This window comes from Dipodomys spectabilis, unplaced genomic scaffold (assembly GCF_019054845.1).
Source record: "Dipodomys spectabilis isolate Male_0828 unplaced genomic scaffold, ASM1905484v1 ptg000233l, whole genome shotgun sequence".
Classification (NCBI taxonomy): Eukaryota; Metazoa; Chordata; class Mammalia; order Rodentia; family Heteromyidae; genus Dipodomys; species Dipodomys spectabilis.
The window spans coordinates 6,999,756-7,023,502 of record NW_024870910.1 but is presented as its reverse complement, the minus strand read 5'-3'; the positions used below and the strand labels follow the sequence as shown (position 1 = coordinate 7,023,502).

The 23,747-nt window shown below is 62.7% G+C and overlaps 2 protein-coding genes across 7 annotated transcripts; both read left to right on the top strand.

Annotated features, from left to right (window-relative positions):
• Positions 1 to 3,557: 3,557 nt before the first annotated feature.
• Positions 3,558 to 14,001, top strand: Mfge8 (milk fat globule EGF and factor V/VIII domain containing). Of its 6 annotated transcripts, none has more exons than XM_042698546.1 (9): positions 3,558 to 3,706; positions 6,797 to 6,925; positions 7,107 to 7,238; positions 8,124 to 8,351; positions 8,674 to 8,834; positions 9,333 to 9,477; positions 12,316 to 12,503; positions 13,095 to 13,250; positions 13,331 to 14,001. In XM_042698546.1, the coding sequence occupies exons 1-9, from the start codon at positions 3,634 to 3,636 to the stop codon at positions 13,466 to 13,468; spliced, it is 1,350 nt and encodes a 449-aa protein (XP_042554480.1). In that variant the 5' UTR covers positions 3,558 to 3,633; the 3' UTR covers positions 13,469 to 14,001. The 6 variants fall into 6 exon arrangements, with proteins under 6 accessions (XP_042554480.1, XP_042554482.1, XP_042554481.1 ...); XM_042698548.1 differs by having other exon boundaries at positions 3,559 to 3,706; positions 8,127 to 8,356; positions 8,679 to 8,834; XM_042698547.1 differs by having other exon boundaries at positions 3,559 to 3,706; positions 8,124 to 8,356; positions 8,679 to 8,834; positions 12,319 to 12,503.
• On the top strand, positions 13,838 to 23,127 carry Hapln3 (hyaluronan and proteoglycan link protein 3). The gene is given in 15 exon segments (XM_042698521.1): positions 13,838 to 13,969; positions 14,059 to 14,163; positions 18,196 to 18,349; positions 19,934 to 20,035; positions 20,038 to 20,274; positions 21,395 to 21,467; positions 21,469 to 21,529; positions 21,531 to 21,608; positions 21,610 to 21,682; positions 22,045 to 22,115; positions 22,117 to 22,157; positions 22,159 to 22,230; positions 22,232 to 22,326; positions 22,820 to 22,878; positions 23,047 to 23,127. Coding segments are annotated over 15 exon segments (1,434 nt in total).
• Positions 23,128 to 23,747: the final 620 nt, after the last annotated feature.

The following is a 23,747-nucleotide window of genomic DNA, read 5'->3' as shown; positions in this document are numbered from 1 at the left end:
TCCTCTGCCTGGGCTGGCCTGGAACCCCCGTCCTCGGCCCCTCAGCCTCTCACGGGCTCGGTGGCTGAGTGCGAGCCGCCTGGCCCGATTCTGGCTTTCTTTTGATTCGTTCTTCCGGAAGTGCCCTTCCTGCGGAGTGGGCCCTGAGATGTGTTGTCCAGATGTCTAGCTGGACCTCTGAAGAAGGCTTCGAGCAGCCCCATAAAAACATCTTATCTAAGACATTTCCTTCCATAACCTTCTACTCTGCCGACCAAATACGCACCCCAGGCCCGGCCCTTTCTACAAAACTTCAGCACCCCCCCCCCCTCCCCAGCCACAGGCCAGTGTGTGGGAAGGAGGAAAGGAAGCAACTTCTGTTTGGTTTTTGTTATTTATTCATTTGAGACAAGGTCTCACTGGGTAGCCTGGGGTTGGTCTTCAACTTGAAATCTAAGAGCTGGGATTCCAGGTGTGAACCACCAAGCTCAGCCTGAGAGGGTAACTTGTGGAGCAGCCTGGCCCTCAGCGGAGCCTCTCGAAGGTAGGGGAGATGGGAAATTGGGACTCAGATCCGGGGCCCAGGCCTTTTCCCGTCTCATGCAAGGGCACTGCTCAGCTGCGAGCCAAGGCTCAAGGGTTGGTGCCAAGTGTCAGGGCTGTGGATGTCCAGAGAAGAAATCAGTCAAGACGTCAAGGAAGCAGCAGCTAGCCATGGAGAATAGCGGTGGTCAGAATTCCCCAGGGCAGTGTGGAAAATCCCGCGAGGAAGAGGAGAATCGGGGCCACCCACCCACTTTCCTGGAGAAAACACTTGTCTACTTGTCCACTGTTTACCCCTGGCCCTGGCCTCCCGCCCTTGGCCTCTGGCTTGAACACAAAAGCGGGTTGTTTGGTCCCAGGCTGGCATTGGCTGGCAGATCACGCTGTGTAGCCAGAGCATCTGGTTTGGAAGTGGCAGGCGAGGAAAGTGCGATGTGGCGCTGCTGGTGGTGTGTGGATACTGGAAAGGGAGCTGGAGGGGCTGGGCCAGCGGCTTACACTCGGGGCCTGGGCGCTGTCCCTGAGCTTTTCCGCTCAAGGTGCGTGCTCTACCACTTGAATCACAGCTCCACATCTCTTTTGGGTAGTTCATTGGAAATAAGAGTTTCAGGGATTTCTCCTCTCAGGCTGGCATCTTCAGCTCTCAGTCTCTCAAGTAACTGGGATTATAGGCGTGAGCCACGGTGCCTGGCCAAGAGCTGTTTCCTGTCACCTCCTCTGGTGGCTCGGAAGCTGCCCAGGGGAGACAGTGACAGTATTCAGCCACTGGATACTTGGGGGAGGGCTTTCCTTCGTGCTGGGCGCTGTGAGCAGTCCCAGACACAAGGAGATCTCCTGCTCTAGGTGACTGAAGTCAATTACCTGGTGATTGACTTCAGTGTATTTGTCAGCCGAGGCCGGGCAGAGCCTCAGTGGTATCCCGGGTCCCTTCTTTTGCCTAACCCTACACGTCCTGTCTGCTAAGTTGGGTGATCTTCCAAAATACATATGGTGTTGTTCATCCTCCATTTCCCAACTCCCCTTCTCTGCTTCAGTCTCCCGAGTGCTGAATTATACAGGTGTGTGCTACCAGGTTTAGCTCCTGAAACAGTCTAATGAAGAGTGTCTTGAGCCAGACGCCGGTGGCTCATGTCGGTAAATCCCAGCTACTTGGAAGGCTGAGACCAGGAGGGTCTCAATTTGAGGATAGTTTGGGCAGAAAAGTTCCTTAGACCCTTTCTCAACCCATAGATGGATGAAATGATGCAGGTCTGCATCTCAAGCTGGGATGGAGATCTGGGAGGATCGAGGTTCCAGACCAACCTCGGCAGAGACTCCGTCTCTACAAAAGGGCAGTAAGTGAGATCGTCTTTCAAAAACAACCAGCAGTCGGATGATGGTGGCTCATCCTTGTCATCCTAGCTATTCAGGAGGCTAAGATCTGAGGATCACAGTTCGAAGCCAGCCTGGACAGGAAAAGTCCTTGAGATTCTTATCTCCAATGAACCCCCTGGAAAAGCTGGACGTAGAACTGTGGCTCAAGTGGTAGAGTGTCAGCTTCAGAGAAAAAGCAAGGGGCGTTGCCCAGGCTTTGAGTTCAAGTCCCAGTCTAGGCATAATAAATAAATAAATAAAAACAGGGCTGGAGGCATGGCTCAGCAGTGGTAGAGCGCCTTGCCCAGCCAGTGGAAGGCCCTGAAATCAGAACTCCAGTGTGGGTGTGGGTTTCCACACCGGCTCCGGGGCTGACGTGTGGCTTGCTTGTCGGTTTTCATGTTGCTGGGCCGACTGGGGCATCGCTATTAAAATCATTTATTTGTAGACGGATTGTACTTGGGGAAGCAAGGCATCAGGCCACACACGCTGCTCACTTCCTTGCCATTGTAGACGGCTTCTTTCCTGAGACAAGGACAGACATTTGTTGTTACCTCGGAGACCTGAGGGCCCACGAGTTCTAAAATATTTTGTTTGGAATCTTTACAGAGACTGGCGGCTGATTCCTTTTTTGGTCTTTTTGCGGTTGCTAATGCCGCTGCTCTGCCTTATTGCAAATGTCGCTCCCATGCAGGGTTCAGAGGTGCAGAGGCCTGAAGCCAGAACTCCAGGGTCTTCCCCTGTGGGCATTTGTCATTCTGATTGGGTTTAACCAGAAAGAAGCTGAGCCAATGTAGGCCCCCTCCAGCCGGGCACAGACAGAACTGTTAGCAACTCCAAGCTGGCCAAGCCGATACATGACACACACACTCGAGTGTGTCTGCTTCTGAATAAGCTTTAGCGTCTTTATTTGAAGTATCTCATTGATTCATTTGTGAGACGTACGTGTGTAGGGTCGTTGGAGATAGCGTCTCACTGACTTTCCAGGTCAGGCTGGTTTCAAACCTCAGTCCTCAGATCTCAGCCTTCTGGGTATCCAGGATTACAGCTGTGAGCCGCCAGCACCTCGCCTCTTACATATGTCAGTAACATTTATTTATTTACTTGCATGATCTGTCAGCAGCTGTGCACAGCGGCTGCCCTAGGACAGAGCAGTTCATGCATGTGGATGCATCTCCGCCAGGGTCCCCCGTTTCATGACTCTCTCCCACAGCCTTTGTTTTTTACAGAATTCTTTTCTTGTTTGTTTTCACGGTGCTGGGCACTGGAATCCAGCCAGCGTTGCAGCTTGCTAAGCCGGCAAGCATTCTGCTCCTGAGCCCGAGCCACACCCACCCCAGGTTTTGGAGGCGGGGCCCCAGGCCCCCCCCATACCACGTCGGCCCACCCCAGTAGTTCAGCCCCGCCCCCAGCACCTAAGACCCGCCCCCATGAACGAGGCCACGCCCCCGTCAGCTCAGTCCCACCCAGACGCTCAGTTCTGCCCCCGTCGGTACAGCCACGCCTCCAGCAAAGTCTGCCCCGCCCCCAGCATGGAGACCACGCCCCTATATCGCGACCACGCCCCCAGGCCAGCCACGCCCCGAATCGTCTCGGTGCCGCCTCCAAGCCCGCCTCTGACTGGTCTGGGCGGAGCCGGTGGGCGGGGCTGAGCGGCCGTATTTATTCCGGTCCGGAGCCGAGCCGCAGCCCGAAGCCGTCCCGCAGCCCGTCGGCCGGTGAGTCCCGTCGTCCTGTCCCGTGCGGGTGTCCGCGAGCATGCCGGGGCCCCGCGTGCTGGCCGCGCTGTGCGGCGCGCTGCTCTGCGCCTGCGGCCTCCTGGCCGACTCCGGTAGGTGCCCGCGCCGCTTTCCGGCCGCTCCGAAGTTCTCTCGGGGCGCCTCCCGCCCCCCTCCCACGGGGCGGGCGCCTCCCCCTCCCCCCACGGGGCGGGCGCCTCCCCCTCCCCCCACGGGGCGGGGCACCTCCCCCTCCCCCCACGGGGCGGGGCACCTCCCCCTCCCCCCACGGGGCGGGCGCCTCCCCCTCCCCCCACGGGGCGGGCGCCTCCCCCTCCCCCTCCCACGGGGCGGGCGCTTCCCCCTCCCCCCCACGGGGCGGGCACCTCCCCCCTCTCCCTGCCCCCACGGGGCGGGCGCCTCCCCCTCCCCCCCACGGGGCGAGGTACCTCCCACCCCCCCCTCCCACGGGGCGGGCGCCTCCCCCTCCCCCCCACGGGGCGGGCACCTCCCACCCCCCCTCCCACGGGGCGGGCGCCTCCCCCTCCCCCCACGGGGCGGGCGCCTCCCCACGGGGTGGGCACCTCCCCCTCCCCCCACGGGGCGGGCGCCTCCCCCTCCCCCCACGGGGCGGGCGCCTCCCCCTCCCCCTCCCACGGGGCAGGCGCCTCCCCCTCCCCCCCACGGGGCGGGGCACCTCCCACCCCCCCTCCCACGGGGCGGGCGCCTCCCCCTCCCCCCCACGGGGCGGGCACCTCCCACCCCCCCCTCCCATGGGGCGGGCACCTCCCACCCCCCCTCCCACGGGGCGGGCACCTCCCACCCCCCCTCCCACGGGGCGGGCACCTACCACCCCCCCCTCCCACGGGGCGGGCACCTCCCACCCCCCCCTCCCACGGGGCGGGCACCTACCACCCCCCCCTCCCACGGGGCGGACACCTCACAGCCCCCCTCCCACGGGGCGGGCACCTCCCCCTCCCCCCCTCCCACGGGGTGGGCACCTCCCCCCTCCCCCCACGGGGCGGGCACCTCCCTCCTACCCCCACAGGGCGGGCACCTCCCACCTCACCCCCCCATCCCACGGGGCAGGGCGCCTCCCACCCCCCCTCCCACGGGGCGGGCACCTCTGCCCTCCCCCCCTCCCACGGGGCGGGGCGCCTTCCATCCCCCCTCCCATGGGGCGGGGCACCTCTAGTCCAGCCTAGGGGAGATGGAGAGAGGAGGGAGGGAGAGAGGGGGGAAGGAGGGAAGGGGGCGCCCATGGGGCCTCCCGCTGCGGGCAGGGTCGGGACCCACACGAGCCTCACACACCACAGAGGCCGGACCTCTCTTTTCCTGTCTGTGAAATGAGGCCGTTGGACTCGATCTGGAAGATTCGGGGCTCCCCCCTCCACCTCTGACCCCTTTGCACTGGGCGTGGGCTGGGGTCGGCGAGGGGCAGCCCCGGGCCGGGGGGACCTTGGGGAGCCGCCGGGCAGGGTCCCGGCCCCGCGGACGGCTGGGCCTCGCTGCAGTGGGCAGCGCCAGAGAGGGTGCAGCAGGACCCAGCTCTGCCACCCCATTCAAGTCGAAGCCTGCCTGTCCTCACGGCCACCCCGGAAAGATGTCGGGTGTCCATGGCCCTGCCCCCCTCCCCGCCCCTCTGAAACCCCAGTGCGGATTCTGGAGGGGAGGTGGGGAGGCAGGGGGGTTGAGCTGAGTTGGGAAGCCTGGGGTCTGTCCCCTCCCAGACGCCCGGCCCCCTCTGTGCCAGCCCCCACCCCCCACCAAGTCTGTCCAGGCCCCAGGGATGGAGGACAAGTTTCCCTCTTCCCTTTCTCCTGGGGGCTGTTTGTTGTCCCTGGAGAGAGAGCCCTGGTTGGGCCTCAGCCTAGGCGCTGTCTGAGGTCTGCCAGGTCGGGGGAGGGATTAACCTGCTATTTAAAGTCAGTGACTAATAGCTCTCTGGGAGCTGCCTTAAGCTCCCCAGGCCCCTGGCCTGGGCAGGGGGGCGGGATCTTACCGGCCCATCCTCATTAGTGCAGCTTGCCTGAGGGACATGGGGACGTGGGGACCTCCTTCCAGCCCAGGATGGTGATGGGGTGGGCGTGGGGGGGGAGCATGCGGCCCCGGTCTCAGCCCCTGTGTGGGCTCTGGGGTGCTAAGACCAGCCAGGGGGGCCCTCCTCAGGTCCTGCCCACCTGAAGGCTGCTTGCTGCTCACTGGTTGGACCCCAGATCAAGGGTCTGGGGTCCAGCAGAAGAGGGGGGGTGGGCTTCTGGGGGGGGGCTCCTGCTTGGGCATGGGGATGGGACGGGGTTTGAGGGCCATGATACCACAGCCTGTCCTGTGTTCTCCAAACCTTGGAGAACCTGAAGCCTTGGTTCCCCCCCCCCCCCCCTTAGCCACTGTTGGAGGTGGCTCTCAAGCTCTGCTTGTCTCCTTCCTCCTGACCTCCTGTCCCCATTTCCTAGGGGCTGGGTGGCGGCCACCCTGCCCTCCCTACCCCTTCTCTGCAGGTGAGATTTTCACCCAGGATGGGGCAGGCTTCTTACTCACACCCAGGGAGTGTGTGTGTGTGTGTGTGTGTGTATGTGTGTGTGTTTTCTTTCTTTTTTTGGGGGGGGGTCAGTCGTGGGGCCTGAAGTCTGGGCCTGGGCGCTGTCCCTCAGCTCTTCAGCTCAAGGCTAGTGCTCTACCACTTGAGCCACAGTGCCATTTCCGGCTTTTTTCTTTTTGCTTATGTGGTGCTGAGGAATGGAACCCAGGGCCTCTGGCATGCAAGGCAAGCGCTCTACCACTGAGCCACCTTCCCAGCCCGTGTGTGTCTTCTTGGTTGTGCTGGGGTGGCCCAGGTAGGGGCAAAGCTATGATCGGAGAGGGTGAATCCGGTGGTGAGCTCTGAGTGGATCCCTCCTACCTGTCTGCAGGATTTGCACTCTGAACTTGTCCCTCCCAGAGGCTCCCTGCCCTGGCCTCAGCCCACCATTCTCTCATTGGCTCTGCTTCCTGTGTGTCTGTTTTTCTCCAGAACGTTCCTCCTTCCTCAGCCCGGCCCCGCCCCAGTCTGTCTTTTAGACCCAGCTCCCGTGTCCTCTGGTCTGTGGGCTCCCGACAGTGTTCGTCCGCCAGCTGGCCGTCCTCCTTCCCGCTGCCTCCCGCCTTGTGAGGGTGCCGCCTCTCGGGCGGGGTGCGGGGGGTGACGGGTCTGCGCTGCCTTGCAGGGGACTTCTGTGACCCCAGTCTGTGCCTGCACGGCGGGACCTGCTTGACCGGCCACGAGGGCACCCCTCTCTACTACTGCCTGTGTCCCGACGGCTTCACGGGCCTCACCTGCAATGAGACGGAGACAGGTAGGGGCCTTGCCAGGGCCAGGCCTGCGCCGCCTCCCAGACCCCCGCCGTCCCCAGCTCCCCTTCCCAGGAGACCCCTGGCTTCTGAGTGACTTCCCGTGGCCGTGGCCTCAGCAGGCAGGCTGGGGGCGGGGGGGAGGGGGGAGCGCCCCTCACCTGCCCGTCTCCGCCTCCGCTCCAGGTCCCTGCTCCCCGAACCCCTGTCACCACGACGCGGAGTGCCAGGTGGCCCGGGACGATCTCCGAGGGGACGTGTTCACCTCGTACGTGTGCCGGTGCCCGCGGGGCTACTCGGGCACCCACTGCGAGACCCGTGAGTGCTTACGGGGGTGGGGGGGCCCTGGCTGGGCTCAGGGGGTCCCGGGGGGACTGGGAGAGGGGCGGGGAGAAGGGTCCCCTGTCCCTCCACCCTGCGTTTGCCTGCACGCCTCCCCTGGGACTGCAGGCCCGGCCGGGGTGGGGTTCGGGTGACCCCGAGGTGGCGGGCCTGCTGTTACCCCGAGCCCACGGGCGGTCCAGACACCCAGGGCTGGCGTAGAGCCTGAGATGCGCCTACCAGTGGGGCAGACACACACATTCTTCATCCGTAGCTCCATAGCTCCTTGCGTCGGCCCTGGCCCAAGGTGGACCTGTGGCTTTACGGAGGCTGGGTGGAGGGAGGCTGGGTCTGGAGCTGTGGGTGGAAAGATGCAGAGCTGTGTTTCAAGACTAGTGGAGTGTGGTGGGGTCAGGTAGACCGAGCTCATTTTTGGGGGGAGGGTCTGAGCAGGAATTAGCCCCTCGGTCTTTCTTCCCCCAGCTCTGGGCCTGGGGTCCGCCAGGCTGCGCCAGGCTGGATGGCCAGGGCTGAGGCGCGGGCCGCGGCCCCTCTGGCTTGTGGCCGCTTCCATTTCCCCGGAGCCACCCGTTGGTCCCACACTTGGGCCCTTGTCCCATTGGACGTGCGCCCACCTGCGCCACGCCGTCACGGGTGGCTGGCGGGCCGAGGACAGGGCAGAGGAAGTGGGAGGGGCCCCGGAGAGCGGGGTGGGATCAGCTCCGGCCCAGGCTGTGCCCGCCAGCTCCGGGCACGCTTTGCATGCGTTGCTGCTGCATCAGGGCTTCGGTGCCCAGCTGGCCAGACCCCGCTCCCAAAGAGAGGATCGGAGGGGCCCCCTGGCCCGGTTCCCCACCAGAGACCCTTCTGCTCCGTCCCCAGCAGAACCCTGGAACCGGCAAGGGGGCCACCTGGCCGCCCAGAACCCCTCGGCCTGCGCCACGCCGCTGGGCATGGAGGGGGGCGCCATCGGCGACGCACAGCTCTCCGCCTCGTCCGTGCACCTGGGCTTCCTGGGCCTGCAGCGCTGGGGCCCCGAGCTGGCCCGCCTGCGGCGCAGCGGCCTGGTCAACGCCTGGACCGCCAGCAACTACGACAAGAAGCCCTGGATCCAGGTACGCACAGCCCAGGCGGCCTGGGCGGGCGAGGGGTGCTGGCGCCGGGGGCGGCCTCCGGGTCTGGGGGGACCACAGCAGAGCGTCAGGAGAAGGGGACACTCAGCGGAGGAGGGCTCCCGTCCGTACCCATGGGATCTGGCCCCTTGTGCTTTCCCACTCGAAGGGAGAGGCCAGGAGGAGAGGCAGCCCCAGGGAGGGGTGAGGTTACCCCCGCCAGGGAGTGTGTCCAGCTGCCCCTCTGCTGTCCCTCTCTGTGTGGGTGGGTCTGGGGCTGAAGGACTCAGGAGATGAGGACCACATCCCCCCCGCCCCGCTCCAGGTGAATCTGCTCCGGAAGATGCGGGTGACCGGCGTGGTGACGCAGGGCGCCAGCCGCGCGGGGACTTCCGAGTATCTGAAGGCCTTCAAGGTGGCCTACAGCCTGGACGGACGCAGGTTCCAGTTCATCCAGAATGAAGAGGGGACTGGAGACAAGGTAGCCCCGTGAGGGGCCTGGAGAAGGGTCCCGGGGTCAGCAACCCCCCCCCCCCCCGCCCCAGGGACCCCCAGTGAGGCAAAGCATTCTGGGTGGGTGGCCACGAGGCGAGCTTCTCCTGGTTTCTGGAAGCAGGGAGACCCAGATTGCCCCGGGCTCGGCCTAGCGATGACACCGGAGAGGCTGGGAGCGGGGTGGTGGCGCTGGCCTGCGTTCTGGGTCTTCGGGGCGGCACACTGCGCACGAGGCACGGGCAGTACAGGTGTTGGGGGCCGCGTCCTTGGGCGGCCACTGTGTCTTTCCGGATGGGCACTGCCCTCTGGGGTTGTAAGGGGGTGGCCCTGCGAGGTGTATGCCCGGGCTGCTCCCGTGATAGCCAGGGCGGTGAGCGGAGGAGAGCTTGGTGCTGGTCCGCCTCCCGGGCCCCGAAGAAGCTCCCAGAATGGGGCCTACTCGGCCCCCGAGCTGTGCCTCCAGCCCAGCCCCCTCTCTCCTCAGGAGTTCGAGGGCAACATGGACAATGACAGCCTGAAGATCAACATGTTCAAGACCCCGCTGGAGACGCAGTTTGTGCGCCTCTTTCCTGTGGCCTGCCGCCGTGGCTGCACCCTCCGCTTCGAGCTCCTGGGCTGCGAGTTGAATGGTGAGAATGGGCACGCCTCTCTGAGCCTCGCCTCCACCACGCGTGGTGCCCGGGGGTCCTGAGCCAATCAGGATGTGCGCACACACACACACACATGCACACATGCACACACATGCATGCACACACACATGCACACACGCGCACGCACATGCATGCACACACACATGCAAGCACACACACACACACACACACACACACACACACACACACACACACACACACACGCACACACACAGGGCAGCTTGCCCCTTTCCTGGGCAGTCTGCTTGGTGAAGGAGAGTTTTCTTTTTTCCTTTTTGTGCCTCTGCTGGGGCTCTTGACCTCAGGCTTCAAGCTTGCGTTTGGCTTTCTTGCGCATGGCTGGTACTCTACCACTTGAGCCATGCCTCTAGTCCAGCTTTTTTGCTGGTTTATTGGAGTTGACCTTGCAGAGTTTTCTGCCTGGACTGGCCTTGAACTGCAACCCTCCAGATCTCAGCCTTGAAGTAGCTAGGATTACAGGCGTGAGTCACCAAGCCTGGCTGGTTTTCCAAGTATTCTCCCTCCCCTCAGCTTGGTTCCTGGGGCGGCAGTTAGTTGTGTTTTTCCGAGGGTGAGCTTGCCAATGGCAGAGAACCCTTCTGTACTGTGCAGACGAGCCTGCAGGACTCACAGGTAAATCTTGGGCGAGAGCAGGTGGATGAGTGAGAGGTCCCAGGCTCCACGGCTGCGGCGTGAGGAGCGTGGGGTAGATCCTGAGCTCCGACCCCAGCACGCAGCCCAGTCAATACCAGCCTGGTGCGGCTCGGCCCTGGTTCTTCTTGCTGCCTCTGCAGACCAGGAAGGGACAGGTTTTTCTGCCTCACCAGGAGAGCTGTGCGTTGGGTGCTTGGCTGGGCCCAAGCCCTCTGGAACTTTTCCCCCTTGAACTGAGTTGTTTTTCCCTTGAAGCCACAGTGCCACCTGCTGGTCAGCACCAGGGACCGCAGCGTGTGCAGGGCTGGGTGAGTGCATGCACCTCATGGCTGTGGGCGTGGCCGTGGGCGTGGCTTAGGTCCAGTGTCCTAGAAATCCACTGGGGACCGATTAACTAGTTAACTGAAAGCCCGCTCCTTGGGACCCCTGACCTCCTGGGATTTGCATTCTGGTAAGGGAGGCCACTCCATCCAGATCAGGAGCAAACGGAAGGTCTGAGAGCTCTGCACCCAGCTCAGCACGGGCAGGGCATTGTTTTGTGGACTGGCCTTGGGGGGGAGCTTGGACGAAGCCCTGGGAAGTTATCAAACAGCCTGGAGAGCGCTTTCCAGGTGCAGAATCGGCAGGTGCAAAGGTCCTGGGACATGATGGAGGATGGAAGGAAGCTTGCTGGGGCCGGAGCCAAGCAGACAGCTCACCGAGGTGGGCCATGAGCTCTATGGGCCAGCAGTATAACGCCTTCCTAGAAAATCAGACTTCCAGCCGGGTGCTGGTGGCTCACGCCCGACATCCTAGCTACTCAGGAGGCTGAGCTCTGACGATGGAGGTTCGAAGCCAGCCTGGGCTGGACTTTCCAAAGTCCATGAGACTTGTCTCCAATAAACCACTCAGAAAAAGCCAGAACTGGCGCTGTGGCTCAAGTGGTAGAGTGCTCGCCTTGAACACAAGAAGGTCAGGGACCGGGCCCAGGCCCTGAGTTCAAGCCCCAGGACCAGCAAAGAAAACACAAAATCATACTTCCAGCCCTAGACGTCTAGAAGCAAGGCTGTTTGTTTCTGGAAGACCCCGGGGGACTGAGGCACCCATGGCCGGCTGTGCACACTCAGCTGGCACGGGGCAGAACTGGTGCAGACTGCAGGGAGCCCAGGCAATGGCCGATGAAAGGAGCTTGGCGGGGCGGGGCGGGGCAGGCTTTGGTCATGGCTGCAGAGAGGCTCTGCTTACACCGCAGGGGTCAGAGAACGCGGGGGGGAGGCATGTTGGGGGTTACGGTTTTTACACACCTGAGTGTAAGATCCTCTTTGGAATGTCTGTCCTGTCCTGTCTGGGATTTATGGTGTTGACAGTCCTGCGCTTTCAGATAAGGTCAGGGGTGAGGTTTTCTTGAGCATGGGTAGAGGGCTGTGGTGGGGGGGGGGGGTGTCTACAGGAGTATCCAGTGGTGGCTAGGTGCTCTGCCCCTTGGAGGCAATGAGGCGATGGCTGGAGCGGCTGCATCCTCCCACACTTGGGAGGCAGAGAGGCAGGTGACGGGCAGGAAGATAAAGCGTGGCGGATGGACACAGGCTTCTCCAGGCTCCGCCCCTCCACTCAACTCCCCAGGGGAGAAACAGTCCCATGAGTGAGACACACCCCTCACCTCCTGGGAGCATCACCTGTGTTGCGGCCACACAGGTGCAGATTCAGGAGCAAACAACACATTCCTGGGCACTCTTGGTGGGCCTGCGTAAAGCAGGCACCGCCTGCCCGGGAGCAGCCCTCTCGGTGTGGGTGACTGCACCCCAGAAACAAGCAAGAGCCTCTGCTAGCTACTAAGGAGGAGCCGCAGGCAAGCCTGTGTCTTAGTGAGACCTCCCCCCCCCCCCATCTCCAGAACAATCCCCAAGCCCGGCGCTGGTGGCTCACACCTACAATCCTAGCTGCTCAGGAGGCTGAGATCCAAGGCTTGTGGTTTAGAGTCAGCCTGGGCAGACAGATCTGCCAGACACTTATTTCCAGATAAGCTGCAAAAAGCCAGAACTGGAGGCGGGGCTGGCGTGGCAGAGCAGCAGCCAGGAGCAAAAGAGCCGAGGGCGGGAGGCCCCGAGTTCAAGCCTCCGCAGTCAACGAAGGTGTCAGGGCGGGGTGGGGGTGGGGAGCGGGGCCGGACGGTCTTTCTGGCAGCAGGGTGCTCGGGACCGCTGGGCCTGAAGGACGGCAGCATCCCGGACAGGCAGCTCACCGCCTCCAGCAGCTACAAGACGCTGGGCCTGCGCGCCTTCGGCTGGTACCCCTTCTACGCGCGGCTGGACCGGCAGGGCAAGATCAACGCCTGGACCGCCCAGGGCAACGGCGCCAACGAGTGGTTGCAGGTGGGTGGTGCTGGAGCCGGCCGGGCACGGGCCGGGCCTGGGGGGGGTAGGGGGGGTGCTGGAGCCGGCCGGGCACGGGCTGGGCCTGGGGGGGGCCGGGCAGGGGCCGGGCCTGGGGAGGGGCGGGGGGGCTGCTGGACCCCCGGAGCCCTCAGCAAGAGCCGTGTTCTCCGTGACTGTCTCCTCTTCCCACTTGCTCAGCTGTGTGCGCGTGCCGTGAACCCTGGGTCTGGGCGCTGTCCCTCAGCTCTTCAGCTCAAGGCTAGCGCTCTACCACTTGAGCCACAGCGCCACTTTCAGCTTTTTTCTTTTTGCTTATGTGGTGCTGAGGAATCAAACCCAGGGCCTTGTGCGTGCAGGGCTAGCACTCTGCCGCTGAGCCGCCTTCCCAGCGCCCCAGCCCTTGCGTTTTGCAGGCGAAGCCTCCCTGTGTGCACAGGCTGGTCTCTGGTCCGCGGTCCTCCTTCCCCAGCCTCTCCAGTGCTGGGATCGCAGCAGCTTTATACCCACTTTGCAGATGAGGAACACTGAGGCCCAGGGCGGCACCTCGGCTTCACACAGCGACCGACGGCGTGTCTGTTTCCCCCACAGGTGGACCTGGGCTCCCAGAAGCAGGTGACGGGCATCGTCACCCAGGGGGCCCGCGACTTTGGCCACATCCAGTACGTGGCCGCCTACAAGGTGGCCTACAGTGATGACGGCGAGGTCTGGACCGAGTACAGGGAGGCCGGGGCCACGGAGAGCAAGGTGGGCGTGTCAGGGTGCCCGGGGGCGGGGCCAGGGGCGCCCGGACTCGCCTGACACCACCCGTTCCCCCCCCCCTCCAGGTCTTCCCTGGCAACTTGGACAACTACTCCCACAAGAAGAACGTGTTGGAGACGCCCTTCACGGCCCGCTACGTACGGGTCCTGCCCGTGGCCTGGCATAACCGGATCACCCTGCGCCTGGAGCTGCTGGGCTGCTAGCGGCCGCAGGAGGGGTGTGCGGCCAAACCTGACCTGTTTGTTGAGATGGGGTTTTGCTGACTGTCCTCTCCCAGCCCTGCTGAGTTGTGTGGCCTGCTGCCTGCCCAGCCCTCCTGTAACTGCAGGGGCTGGGGTCTGGAGAGGGGGGGACCTTGCCTTCCCTCCCTCCCTCTCTCCCTCCCTTCCTTCTTCCCTCTCCTGCCCACCCCAGCAAATGCCCACACCAACCCCTGCCATCCATTTTCTCAGGAACCCGGGAGCAGGGCAGGCCTGGCACCGATAAGGAGGGGTGCCTGTCCCTCCCGCCCCGCCCCAGCTCCTGGCCTGGCTCTTGAGGGGCCTCGGGTCTCCCCGGCTTCTCTGCACACCATGTTCCCGGTCCTGGGTGGCCGGCCTGGCCGCGTGGCCCTGCCTCGGGGCGGGCGGGGGTCTCTGGGAGCCGAGGCGACGCCCCGGGACCGGCGGCCCGGCGCTGCTGGCTGCACACTGCAGGGCCCGCTGGCATTTCTGGAAATACATTTCTATCCTCCTGAGCTGTGCGTGCTCCTTCTTGGCTGGCGAAGCCCCTGACTCACCTCCCGGGCCTGCAGCTGCCCCCGCCAGGCGCGGGGCGCCCCGAGAACCCCGGGAGCTCCACGCCGCAGGCTCTGCCACTTCTGCAAAGGGAATGGCGCGAAGCTCGAAGAAACCAAGCAGTGGGGCGCGTTCACGCCATGGGGCCTGGCATGCACGCACGTGTGTCTGTGCGCGTGTGCGTGCATGTGTGTGTGTGTGTGTGGAAATGGGGTCTCGCTCCCTGTGACCTGCCCGGCCGTGGGGCCCCTTGGCGGGCAGAGCGGGCTGCTGCTGGCTGGAGGTGGCGGGCAGGGCGCAGGGCTGGGGGGGAGGGAGGGGTTCCCTGGCTGGCAGGGCGCAGGGCTGGGGGGGAGGGAGGGGTTCCCTGGCGGGCACCCTGGCCGGCTCCCTGCCCCCGTGGCGGTAGCTTGAGGGGAAACTCGTGGGCTGGGAAAGGGGTGAATGAAAACACCCCATCTTCGGGTTGGACCCCGATGAAACTGAGGCACACAGGCGGTGGAAGGGCAGGCGGACGGGCGCCAGGCACTGGAAGCTCTGCGTCCTCGGCCAGCGCCCGGCGCCAGGGCCCCGCTGGGCAGGGCTGGAGTCAGCAGCCGGGAAGGAGCGATGCAGGCGGCCGCTCACCCCGGGGCCTCCCTCCCTCCTGGGACGCTTGTCCCTCCCACCCCAGCCCCGCCCCTGCTCTGGCCCCCTCGGGGACCAGCATCCTTCCCAGCATGCCTCTCGGCTGCCCCCCCCCCCCCACATCAGTTCACTGAGGCTGGCCAGACCTGGAGTCCAGAGTCTCCCGTCACCTGCTCCCCGGTTTGTCTCCCTGGGTGTTTTGGTGGGTGGGGATCACAGGCCCCAGGAACCCAGGGGCTGGCCACGCCAGGCCGCCCAGGCCTCCCTGCTGCTGCCAGCTACGGCCTCAAAGCCAGAAGTGTTTGGTCCCTGGCGTGAATCCCCTCATCTTGGTCCATCACCCCCAGGTTTGCTTTTCTGACCTAAGTCCCGAGGGCTAACGTGGACCTCGCTGCCACCTGCACCTCCACCCATGTATTTTTTGGGTTGATTGTGGGGCTTGAACTCAGGCCTGGGCTTTGTCCCTGAGCTCTTTGGCTCAAGGCTAGTGTTTCTGCTACTCTGAGCCACAGCACCACTTAGTGGTTCATCGGAGATGAGTCTCTTAGACTTTCCTCCCCCTCCCCCCCCCCCCCCGAAACTGGTTTTGAACCAGGATCCTCGTATCTCAGCCTCCTGAATAGCTAGGGTTGCAGGCGTGAGCCCCTGGTGCCCGGCCAGACTCTTCTTTGCTCCTGGTTTCAGAATGTTGGGGTGATTAGGAGCTCCAAGTCTCAAGTCAGACAACCCGAGTTCAAATCTTGTCTCTGAGCAACTTGGAGCAATGTCCTGAAACTCCCTGGAGAGTGTAAATGATAAGATCAGTTCCACAGAAGGACACTAGCCAGCCCCTTCCACAGAAGGGACACAGACATCGGCCCAAGCCCTGGCTGGGGTCCTGGCTGACTCACACTATCTTCTTTTTTTTTTTTTTTTTTGGGTCCGGTCGTGGGGCCTGAACTCTGGGCCTGGGCGCTGTCCCTCAGCTCTTCAGCTCAAGGCTAGCGCTCTACCACTTGAGCCACAGCGCCACTTCCAGCTTTTTTCTTTTTGCTTATGTGGTGCTGGGGAATTGAACCCAGGGTCTCAGGCAGGCAAGGCAAGCGCTCTACCACTGAGCCACCTTCCCAGCCCCACTCACGCTATCTTCTGTGCCGGCATAGACTGGCCCAGGGCAGTCAGCGCGGCTCCCCGCAGAGAGGCCTCGGGCCCTCTGGTAGGTCCCCCCCCCATAGTCCACTGAAGGTCAGCTCTGCTTGGCTCCTGTCTGTGTGACGAATATCCAGAGAGACAGACAGACAGACAGACGGGCATGACTGTCTGGAGGAGGGGTGAGGAGGATGCCCTGTGCCTCATGACCCTTTGACCTTGCCCCTAACCCAGGCTGAGGGCCTCCCGTGAGTTTCTCTTCTGAGAGACCAGCAGGTCGCTGTCCAGCTTCCTGCCAAAGAGAGGCCCCAGTCCCCAAGAAGTGGCTGTGGAGAGCCCTGCATGAGGGCCCGAGATCGGGGACCCCAGTCCTCACTCCCCCCCTCAATTCCCTCCCCGCTCCTCATTCCCCTCTCCCAACTCCCCCCCAGATGTGGCTGCAGGCAGGGCAGGGCAGGGCAGGGTCTGGGGGTGGCACTGACTGCCAACGCTGCCCTGGTGGGAGAGGCGTAGAGGCGTGTGTTCCTTTAAGGGGCCAGGGGAGCAAGGGAGCACGGGGTACGGTACGGGGGGGGGGGGGGGGGGGAGGAGCGTGTGCTTCCTCCCACCATGCAAGACCCCCGTGGGGAGCCAAGGAGCTACGGGGTGCTGGGTGCACAGCTGGGGCCGGGGGTCCAGGGTCTGACAGTCCCGCCTTACCGCTCAGGGGTCTCCTGGGCCGGGTGGAGGGACCCAGGGCACCGGGTTGGGGCATGAGCCATACGGGGCGTGAGGTCTGGTGACCCTGCTGGCAGTGACCCCGCGGAGCTCCCTGTAGCCACAGCAAGTCCTTGTCCTAGCGAGACACAGGGGTGCCCGCGGGTGCCGGGGTGCGCCGCACATAGCCCTCCCCTCCCTCGCCCCCAGCCCAGCGCTTGCCTGGTGGGGAGGCAATGTCCTTGCCTCAGTTTCCCCAGCTGTGAAGAGGTGTCTACTGGGCCTGCTTCCGTCCTATGGGTCCACCAGGAGGGCAACAGACCTTTGTCCACTGTTTAAAAATAAGAGGGGCTGGGAAGGTGGCTCAGTGGTAGAACGCTTGCCTCGCGTGCATGAGGCCCTGGGTTCGATTCCTCAGCACCACATAAGCAGAAAAAGCCAGAAGTGGCGCTGTGGCTCAAGTGGTAGAGCGCTAGCACAGAGTTCAAGCCCCATGACCGACAAAAAAACAACCATAAGATAGAAAGCAAGTGAGTTAAAGGTGGCTAACACTATGTTTATAATTTTTTTGTCAGTCGTGGGGCTTGAACTCTGGGCCTGGGCGCTGTCCCTCAGCTCTTCAGCTCAAGGCGAGTGCTCTACCACTTGAGCCACAGCACCACTTCTGGTTTTCTGGTGGTTTATTGGAGATAGGAGTCTCATGGTCTCTCCTGCCCGGGCTGGCTTTGAATCATGATCCTCAGATCTCAGCCTCCTGAGTAGCTAGGATTACAGGCGTGAGCCAGCCACCAGCCCCTGGCTGTTTATAATATTTTTGTATATTTCTCTGTAGCTTTTATGCTTCTAAAAAGAAGTATAGAATGTCTGTAAGAGAAAAGATACAAGTAGTACTTATCATGAAAAAAAAAGAAAGCAGAAAATCCTCTGGGGATGTGGCTCAAGGGGTAGAGCACCTGTCCCAGCAAGTGGAAGATTGATTTTCACCTGGGCATTGGGGAGGAATCAGGGCTTTGCACATGCTCGGTACAAACGTTACCATGCACATCCCCAGCCTGGCTCAGATGTGTGTGTGTGTGTGTGTGTGTGTGTGCGCGTGCCAGTCTTAGGGTTTGAACTCAGGGCCTAGGTGCTGCTTTTACATTATTATTATTTTGTTTTTTGCTCAAGGCCGGTGCTCTACCACTCAAGTCACAGCTCCCTTTCTGCCTTTCTGGCGGTGAATTGGAAATAACACTCTCAGATTTTTCTGCTTTGGCTGGCTTTGAACTGCCATCCTCAGACCTCAGCCCCCCGAGAAGCTACTTTTGGCGTGAGCCACCTGCCTCCAGCTTGTGTTTTGTTTTTGAGATAGTGTCTGGCTAACTCCCTCGGCCCTGGCTGGCCTTGGCCTCTAGATCCTCCCGCTACCACCTGTGTAGCTGGGATTAAAGATGCACATCATGGCACCTGAAATGCTATTTTGACCTTGACTTGAGAACTATGCGTCCTATTAGATAAAAAGCAAGTTCCACCTCGCGACCCTCCCCGCAGACACTTCTGGAGTGCACACGTTTCTCAGGGCGGGACTTATTTTGACACACACACAATGCACCTGCTACTTTTTCCAATCCAGTCTGGTCTCCAGACCTCTCCCCGTCAAACCTGCTGTGGACTGTTTTCTTCTCCTCCGTGGTTAATTCCTCCGGGGGAGTCCGCCGTCCCAGGATTCCGACCTGGCCGCCACACGGTCGCCTGCCTGTCGGGTGCTGCTGCTCCTGCCGCTGTCCCCACAGGCCTGCGCCTCCGGCTTGCCCTTCCACAATGGCTTCTGCTACAGCGGCACCCCAGGCTGGGACCCAGGCAGCAGCCCTAGGACCGGTGAGTCCTGGCCTCCTGCTGTGAGGTGTGGGTTCTGGGCTGGGGTGGGGGCAGCGGCCCCTTCCCTATCCGGGCCTTGCCTTGAGATGTGGGGGCCAGGGTCCCCTGCGGATGGCTTAAGACTTTTTTTTTTGGGTCCGGTCGTGAGGTCTGAACTCTGGGCCTGGACACTGTCCCTCAGCTCTTCAGTTCAAGGCTAGCACTCTACCACTTGAGCCACAGCACCACTTCCAGCCTTTTCTGCTTATGTGGTACTGAGGAATCAAACCCAGGACCTCCTGCATGCAAAGCAAGTGCTCTACCACAAAGCCACCTTCCCAACCCGCAGCTTTCGACTTTTTTAAGCTTTTCCCCACACTCTGCCTCTTTTCCTTTCTGTTATCAGTCATAGGGCTTGAACTCAGGGCCTGGGCGCTGCCTGTGAACTCTTTTGCTCAAGACTAGCACTCTATACCACTTGCAGCCAAAGTGCCACTTCCGACGTTTTCTAGGAGTGGAGATGAGGGTCTCACAGGCTTTCCTGCCTGGGCTCGCTTGGAACTGAGATGCTCAGATCTCAGCCTCCTGAGCAGCCAGGATGACAGGCGTGAGCCATGGGTGCCCGGCCCCCACATTGCCTCTTTATTTTTTATTTTTTTTTTGTGGGTTGTGGGGCTTGAACTCTGGGTCTGGGTGCTGTCCCTCGGCTCTTCAGCTCAAGGTGAGCGCTCTACCACTTGAGCCACAGCACCACTTCCGGCTTTCTGGTGGTTTATTGGAGATAAGAGTTTCACGGAAGGACTGGGAAGGTGGCTCAGTGGTAGAGCGCTTGCTTTGCATGCCTGAGGCCCTGGGTTCGATTCCTCAGCACCACATAAGCAGAAAAAAAAACACCAGAAGTGGCACTGTGGCTCAAGTGGTAGAACACTAGCCTTGAGCTGAAGAGCTGAGGGACAGCGCCCAGGCCCAGAGTTCAGGCCTCACGACCGGACCCAAAAAAAAAAAAAAAAGAGTTTCACGGACTTTCCTGCCTGGGCTGGCTTTGAACTGTGATCCTCAGATCTCAGCCTCTTGAGCAGCCAGGATGACAGGTGTGAGCCATGGGTGCCCGGCTCCCACCCCGCCACTTAAAGACGGGCTTCAATGCCACATTCCACAGCCACATAACGTGGACCTGAAGGTCAACCCTGCCACCAGCTGGGTGGCATTGGGCAGGAGACATACAGATCCAGAGCCCGTGAGCCCGTGGTTGGCATTAAGAGAGGGCTCGGCGTCTCCTGGTCCTGTCATTGTTGGTGGCTCTTGCTGGGAGGCCAGCCGGCCTCCGTGGGCCCCGGCAGGTGAGCAGAGTGTGTGGTGAGGCCAGTAGGAATGGTAGAGGCTGCCCCCGGGGCGGGGGGGGCGGGGGGGCGGGTAAGCTGGGCAGGTTCCCACATGCACTGGTCCAGGCACACAGAGACCCAAGCAGCGTCCCTGGGGAACAGCTGTCACCTCTCCCTGCACCTGGGCGGGGCACAGCACCTGGGCCTCGGGCTAGGGCTTGGGAGGGCCTTGCGGATGCGACCATGTGCAGCAGCCCCCCCTGTTCCCCCGCCTCTCCCTCAGGCCTCTTCAGTAGGGTGAAGTGGGTAGTGGAGACCCCTGAGGGGACCCTGTTCACCCATCCAGGGGCCCGGGTGACCCTGCCCTGCCGTTATTGCTACGAGCCAGGCCCGTGCGGGTCAAATGGTGGGAGCTGTCGGAGACCCAGGCCCCTGAGCAGGATGTGCTGGCTGCCACCGGCCACAGGCAGCGCTCCTTGGGGGCCTACCAAGGCGGAGCAGGACTGTGGCAAAACACGGTGTGGGAGGTCTCTCTGGAGCCCCGGGAGGACTCGGGGCGCTACCGCGGTGAGGTCAAGGACGGGCTGGAGGGCCAGAGTGGCCTGGTGGAGCTGGAGCTTCGTTGTGAGGCCCTGACTGGGCACGGGGTGAGGAGAGGCCCGGAGGGACCACCCAGACCCGGCCAGGGGTGGTGGCTCGGGTCTGTGGTCCCAGCTACTGGGTGGGGAGGATCACAGTGTGAGGCCAGCTCAGGCAAAACATTAGCAAGACTCCCATCTCCACCCACTAGCTGGGCATGGCGGCTCCACGGTTCTAGTCCTAGTTATCCGGGAGCTAGGAGGCCATAGGTAGGAGGATCAGGGTTGAAGGCTGACGTGTAAGACTGTACTTAAAAAAAGATTAAAACAAAAAAGTAGCTGGGGGCATGGCTCCAATGGTTGAGCACCAGACCGGGCCGCCAGGAGGGAGGAGGGAGGAGGAAGGAAGGGGGAGGGGGGAGGGGGAAGGGGGGAGGCTGCTGCCCGTGCCCTCCCTCCCTCCCTTCCCCCCACAGCTCTGTCTTTCCCTGATGCTGGGCGTCTCCCATGGAAAATCATTGCATTTTCCTAAGAAATGACCACATTAGTAACCACAGGAGCGGCTAGAGATGCCACCGCCGCTGCTCCGGCCGGTGGGTCTGGCAATCCCATCAGTCTGGACCCATTCAGTCAACCTGGAAATTCAAACACCAGCCCAGAAAGAGGAAAATTCCAGAATGGTTCTAAAAAGCCAAACTGAATTTCCTGCCGATGGGGGTGGGGTGGGAGGGGGGCAGAGGGGGTGGGCGGTGCGCTGGGGCCGCAGGAAGGAAGTCCAGTCTGCCTGGAGTTCCCGGGTCTGGAGGAGGCCTTGAGCGGTGGGGAGGGGCTGGCGGGAGCCCTTTGCAGGAGTGGGGGGGGAGGGGAGTTCTAGGTCTCAGGCCCGTCTCAGCTGTCGGCTGAGGACCTGGGAGCCAGGTGCTGGCTCTTGGAGACAATCGCCCGCCCTTTGCCCAGGTTCTGCAGCTGCGCTGTGAGTTCGCCAGGCCGGGACACCTGCTGACTGGCCTAACTATCTTAACAAGCCAGGGCCTGCCTCCCGGACGCAGGCAACAGACCAGAGCCTGTTCCCAGAGCCTGCAGGGCCCCCCGCAGGCAACAGACCCGTGGTAGACGGGCCTCTCCCCCCTCCCCCCCCCTCCACCGCCCTCCTGCCTCCCTTCCAGCCGTGGTCTTTCCCTACCAGTCCTCACGGGGGCGCTCCCGGCCCACGTTCCTCGAGGCCCAGGAGGTCTGCCAGGGTGGCTTCCTTCCAGCAGCTCTTCCGGGCCTGGGAGGCCGGGCTGGACGGGTGCAGCATGGGCTGGCTGGCTGTGGGAGGCACCCACGCGGTACCCCATCATGCTGCCCTGGCTGCCCTGCGGGGACCCGGGCCTGGCCCCCCGCCATGCACAGCTAGGGACGCCGACACCTGCACCCCTTCGACGTCTTCTGCTTCGCCCCGGCCCTCAGGGGTGAGTCCTGCGGCCCTGGTGGCCCTCTGTTTGGTGGGGACCGGCCTGGAGTGATGGGAACCCCAGACCACTCATCACCCTCCGGGAGGAGGGGCTGTGGCAGGTACTAGAGAGGGGATAGCATCTCCCAGCCTGTGACTGGAGAGGGGGTCAGTTTTATGTTCTTTCTCTAGAGCTAATTGGCCTCTTGTGGTAACTGGGGTGCTACCCTAAGGGAAGGTTACCCCCGCCCCCCATAGTCGCTGTAGATGACCACCGCGGGGTGGCTCTCTGGTCTCAGCCGTCATGTCCTGCCTGGCACAGGCATCGTGCAGGCCCGGCCTGCTCCGGCTGCCCCCACCGTACACCCCACATTCCCTCAGGGCGGGTGTACTACCTGGAGCACCCCAGAACGCTGACCCTGACGGAGGCCAGGGAGGCCTGCCGGGAAGACGGGCGCCCGCACAGACAGGGTGGGCCAGCTCTTTGCCGCTTGGCGGCCTGGACGGCGGCGCTGCGGGCCGGCTGGCGGATGATCCCGTCGCTCACCCCGCCCCGACTGCGGGCTCCCGAGCCTGGGGTCCAGAGCTTCGGCTTCCCGCCCGCACCCTCAGGGCCGGTCCTGCCGTGTCTACTGTGGCAAACTGGCCAGGCGCCGGCCGCAGGTACCTTCCCTTTGGTTTGTGCACGCGTGGGCTTGAACCCAGGGCCTGGGCTTTTGTGCTCAAGGCGAGCGCTCTACCACAGCGCCACTGCCCGCTTTCTGGTGGGTCACTGGGGATGAGAGTCTCACAGGCTCTCCTGCGCCAGCCAGGCCTTCAACTGCATTGTGATCCTCCGATCTGGGCCTCCTGAGTAGCTAGGATGACTGGCGCGGGCCACCGGTGCCCAGAGCCCAGAGGCTCCGAGAGGGCTGCTCTGTGCCATGCGCGACGCTGACCTCTGGCAGCGCACGGTAACTCGTGGCCAGCCCTCGGCCCGCAGGGGTGAGGCGTGGGGGTGAGCCCGCCCCTCCCCTCCTCCTCTTCTGCTCCTGGGGAGTCCGGGTTTTGTTGTCCCGTTTGGGGTGCGGCCTGGCGCGTGTGCGTCTTTCCTGGAAATAAAGGGCGCTGCGTCTCTTCCCCCAGCCCGGCCTCCGTCCGCCTCTGTCTCCCTCAGCCGCCGTCCCTGCCTTCACGGACGGCCTGGTCAGTGCTGGGAAGTTGAGCCACCTGCGTGTAAGAGTGTGTGCGCGTGTGCAAAGCCCAGCGCGGTGTCCACGGGAGGCCGGAGAACCCCTTGGCCTCCAACAGGACTAAGCAGGGTTCCTTGTTCTCAGCGCGTCTGCGCATTGGCTTTCCCATTTCCCTGCTTTTGGCCTCCGTTTACCCTCTGCCTCCTCTCAGGTGGGCGAGCGAGGGGGAGCGCAGATGCGAACGGGGGTGGTGGTCGGAGAGCTCTCTCCGTTGCTTCTGTTGCGCTTTTGAGGCAGGGCCTCGCGGTGAAGCTCCACGCAGGTCTCAAGCTCCCGAGTGCTGGGATTCCAGGCATGCACTACCGCACCCAGCTCTTGTGGACAGCGGGTTCATTGTAAATCCACCGTCGCAGCCCCCCTCCTTGACGTATACACAGGCACCCACACGTGTGATGGCACACACTCGCGCACGGGCTCCGGGGCGCAGGCCCCCTCCGACGCGATCGCCGTAGCGTACGCCACACACAGCAGAGCCCACAGGAGTCACACCCCAGGCTGGGTGCTCTGATCAAAACCCTGCCCCCCCCCCCCCCCCCCCCGAGCACCCAGGTCATGGTGTTCTTTTCCTTAAAAAAAAAAAAAAGAAAAAGAGAGAGAGATCTCCTCCAATGTCTTTATTATTTATAATTATCATAATCTTTAGTTTTCCAAAAATATAAATAGGTGCATGGAACACTGGTGCCTGCACTGTCCCGGGGGAAGGGGGGTGGTGAACTCCCCGGGGAGGAAGTGGCCTTACCCAGCCCTGCTGAGAGAGGGAGAGAGAGAGGGAGGGAGGGAGGGAGGGAGGGGAGACCCCTCCAAGGTGGCAGGAGCTGGAATAGGGGCTCCGAGGGAGGACCCCCCAGGCGG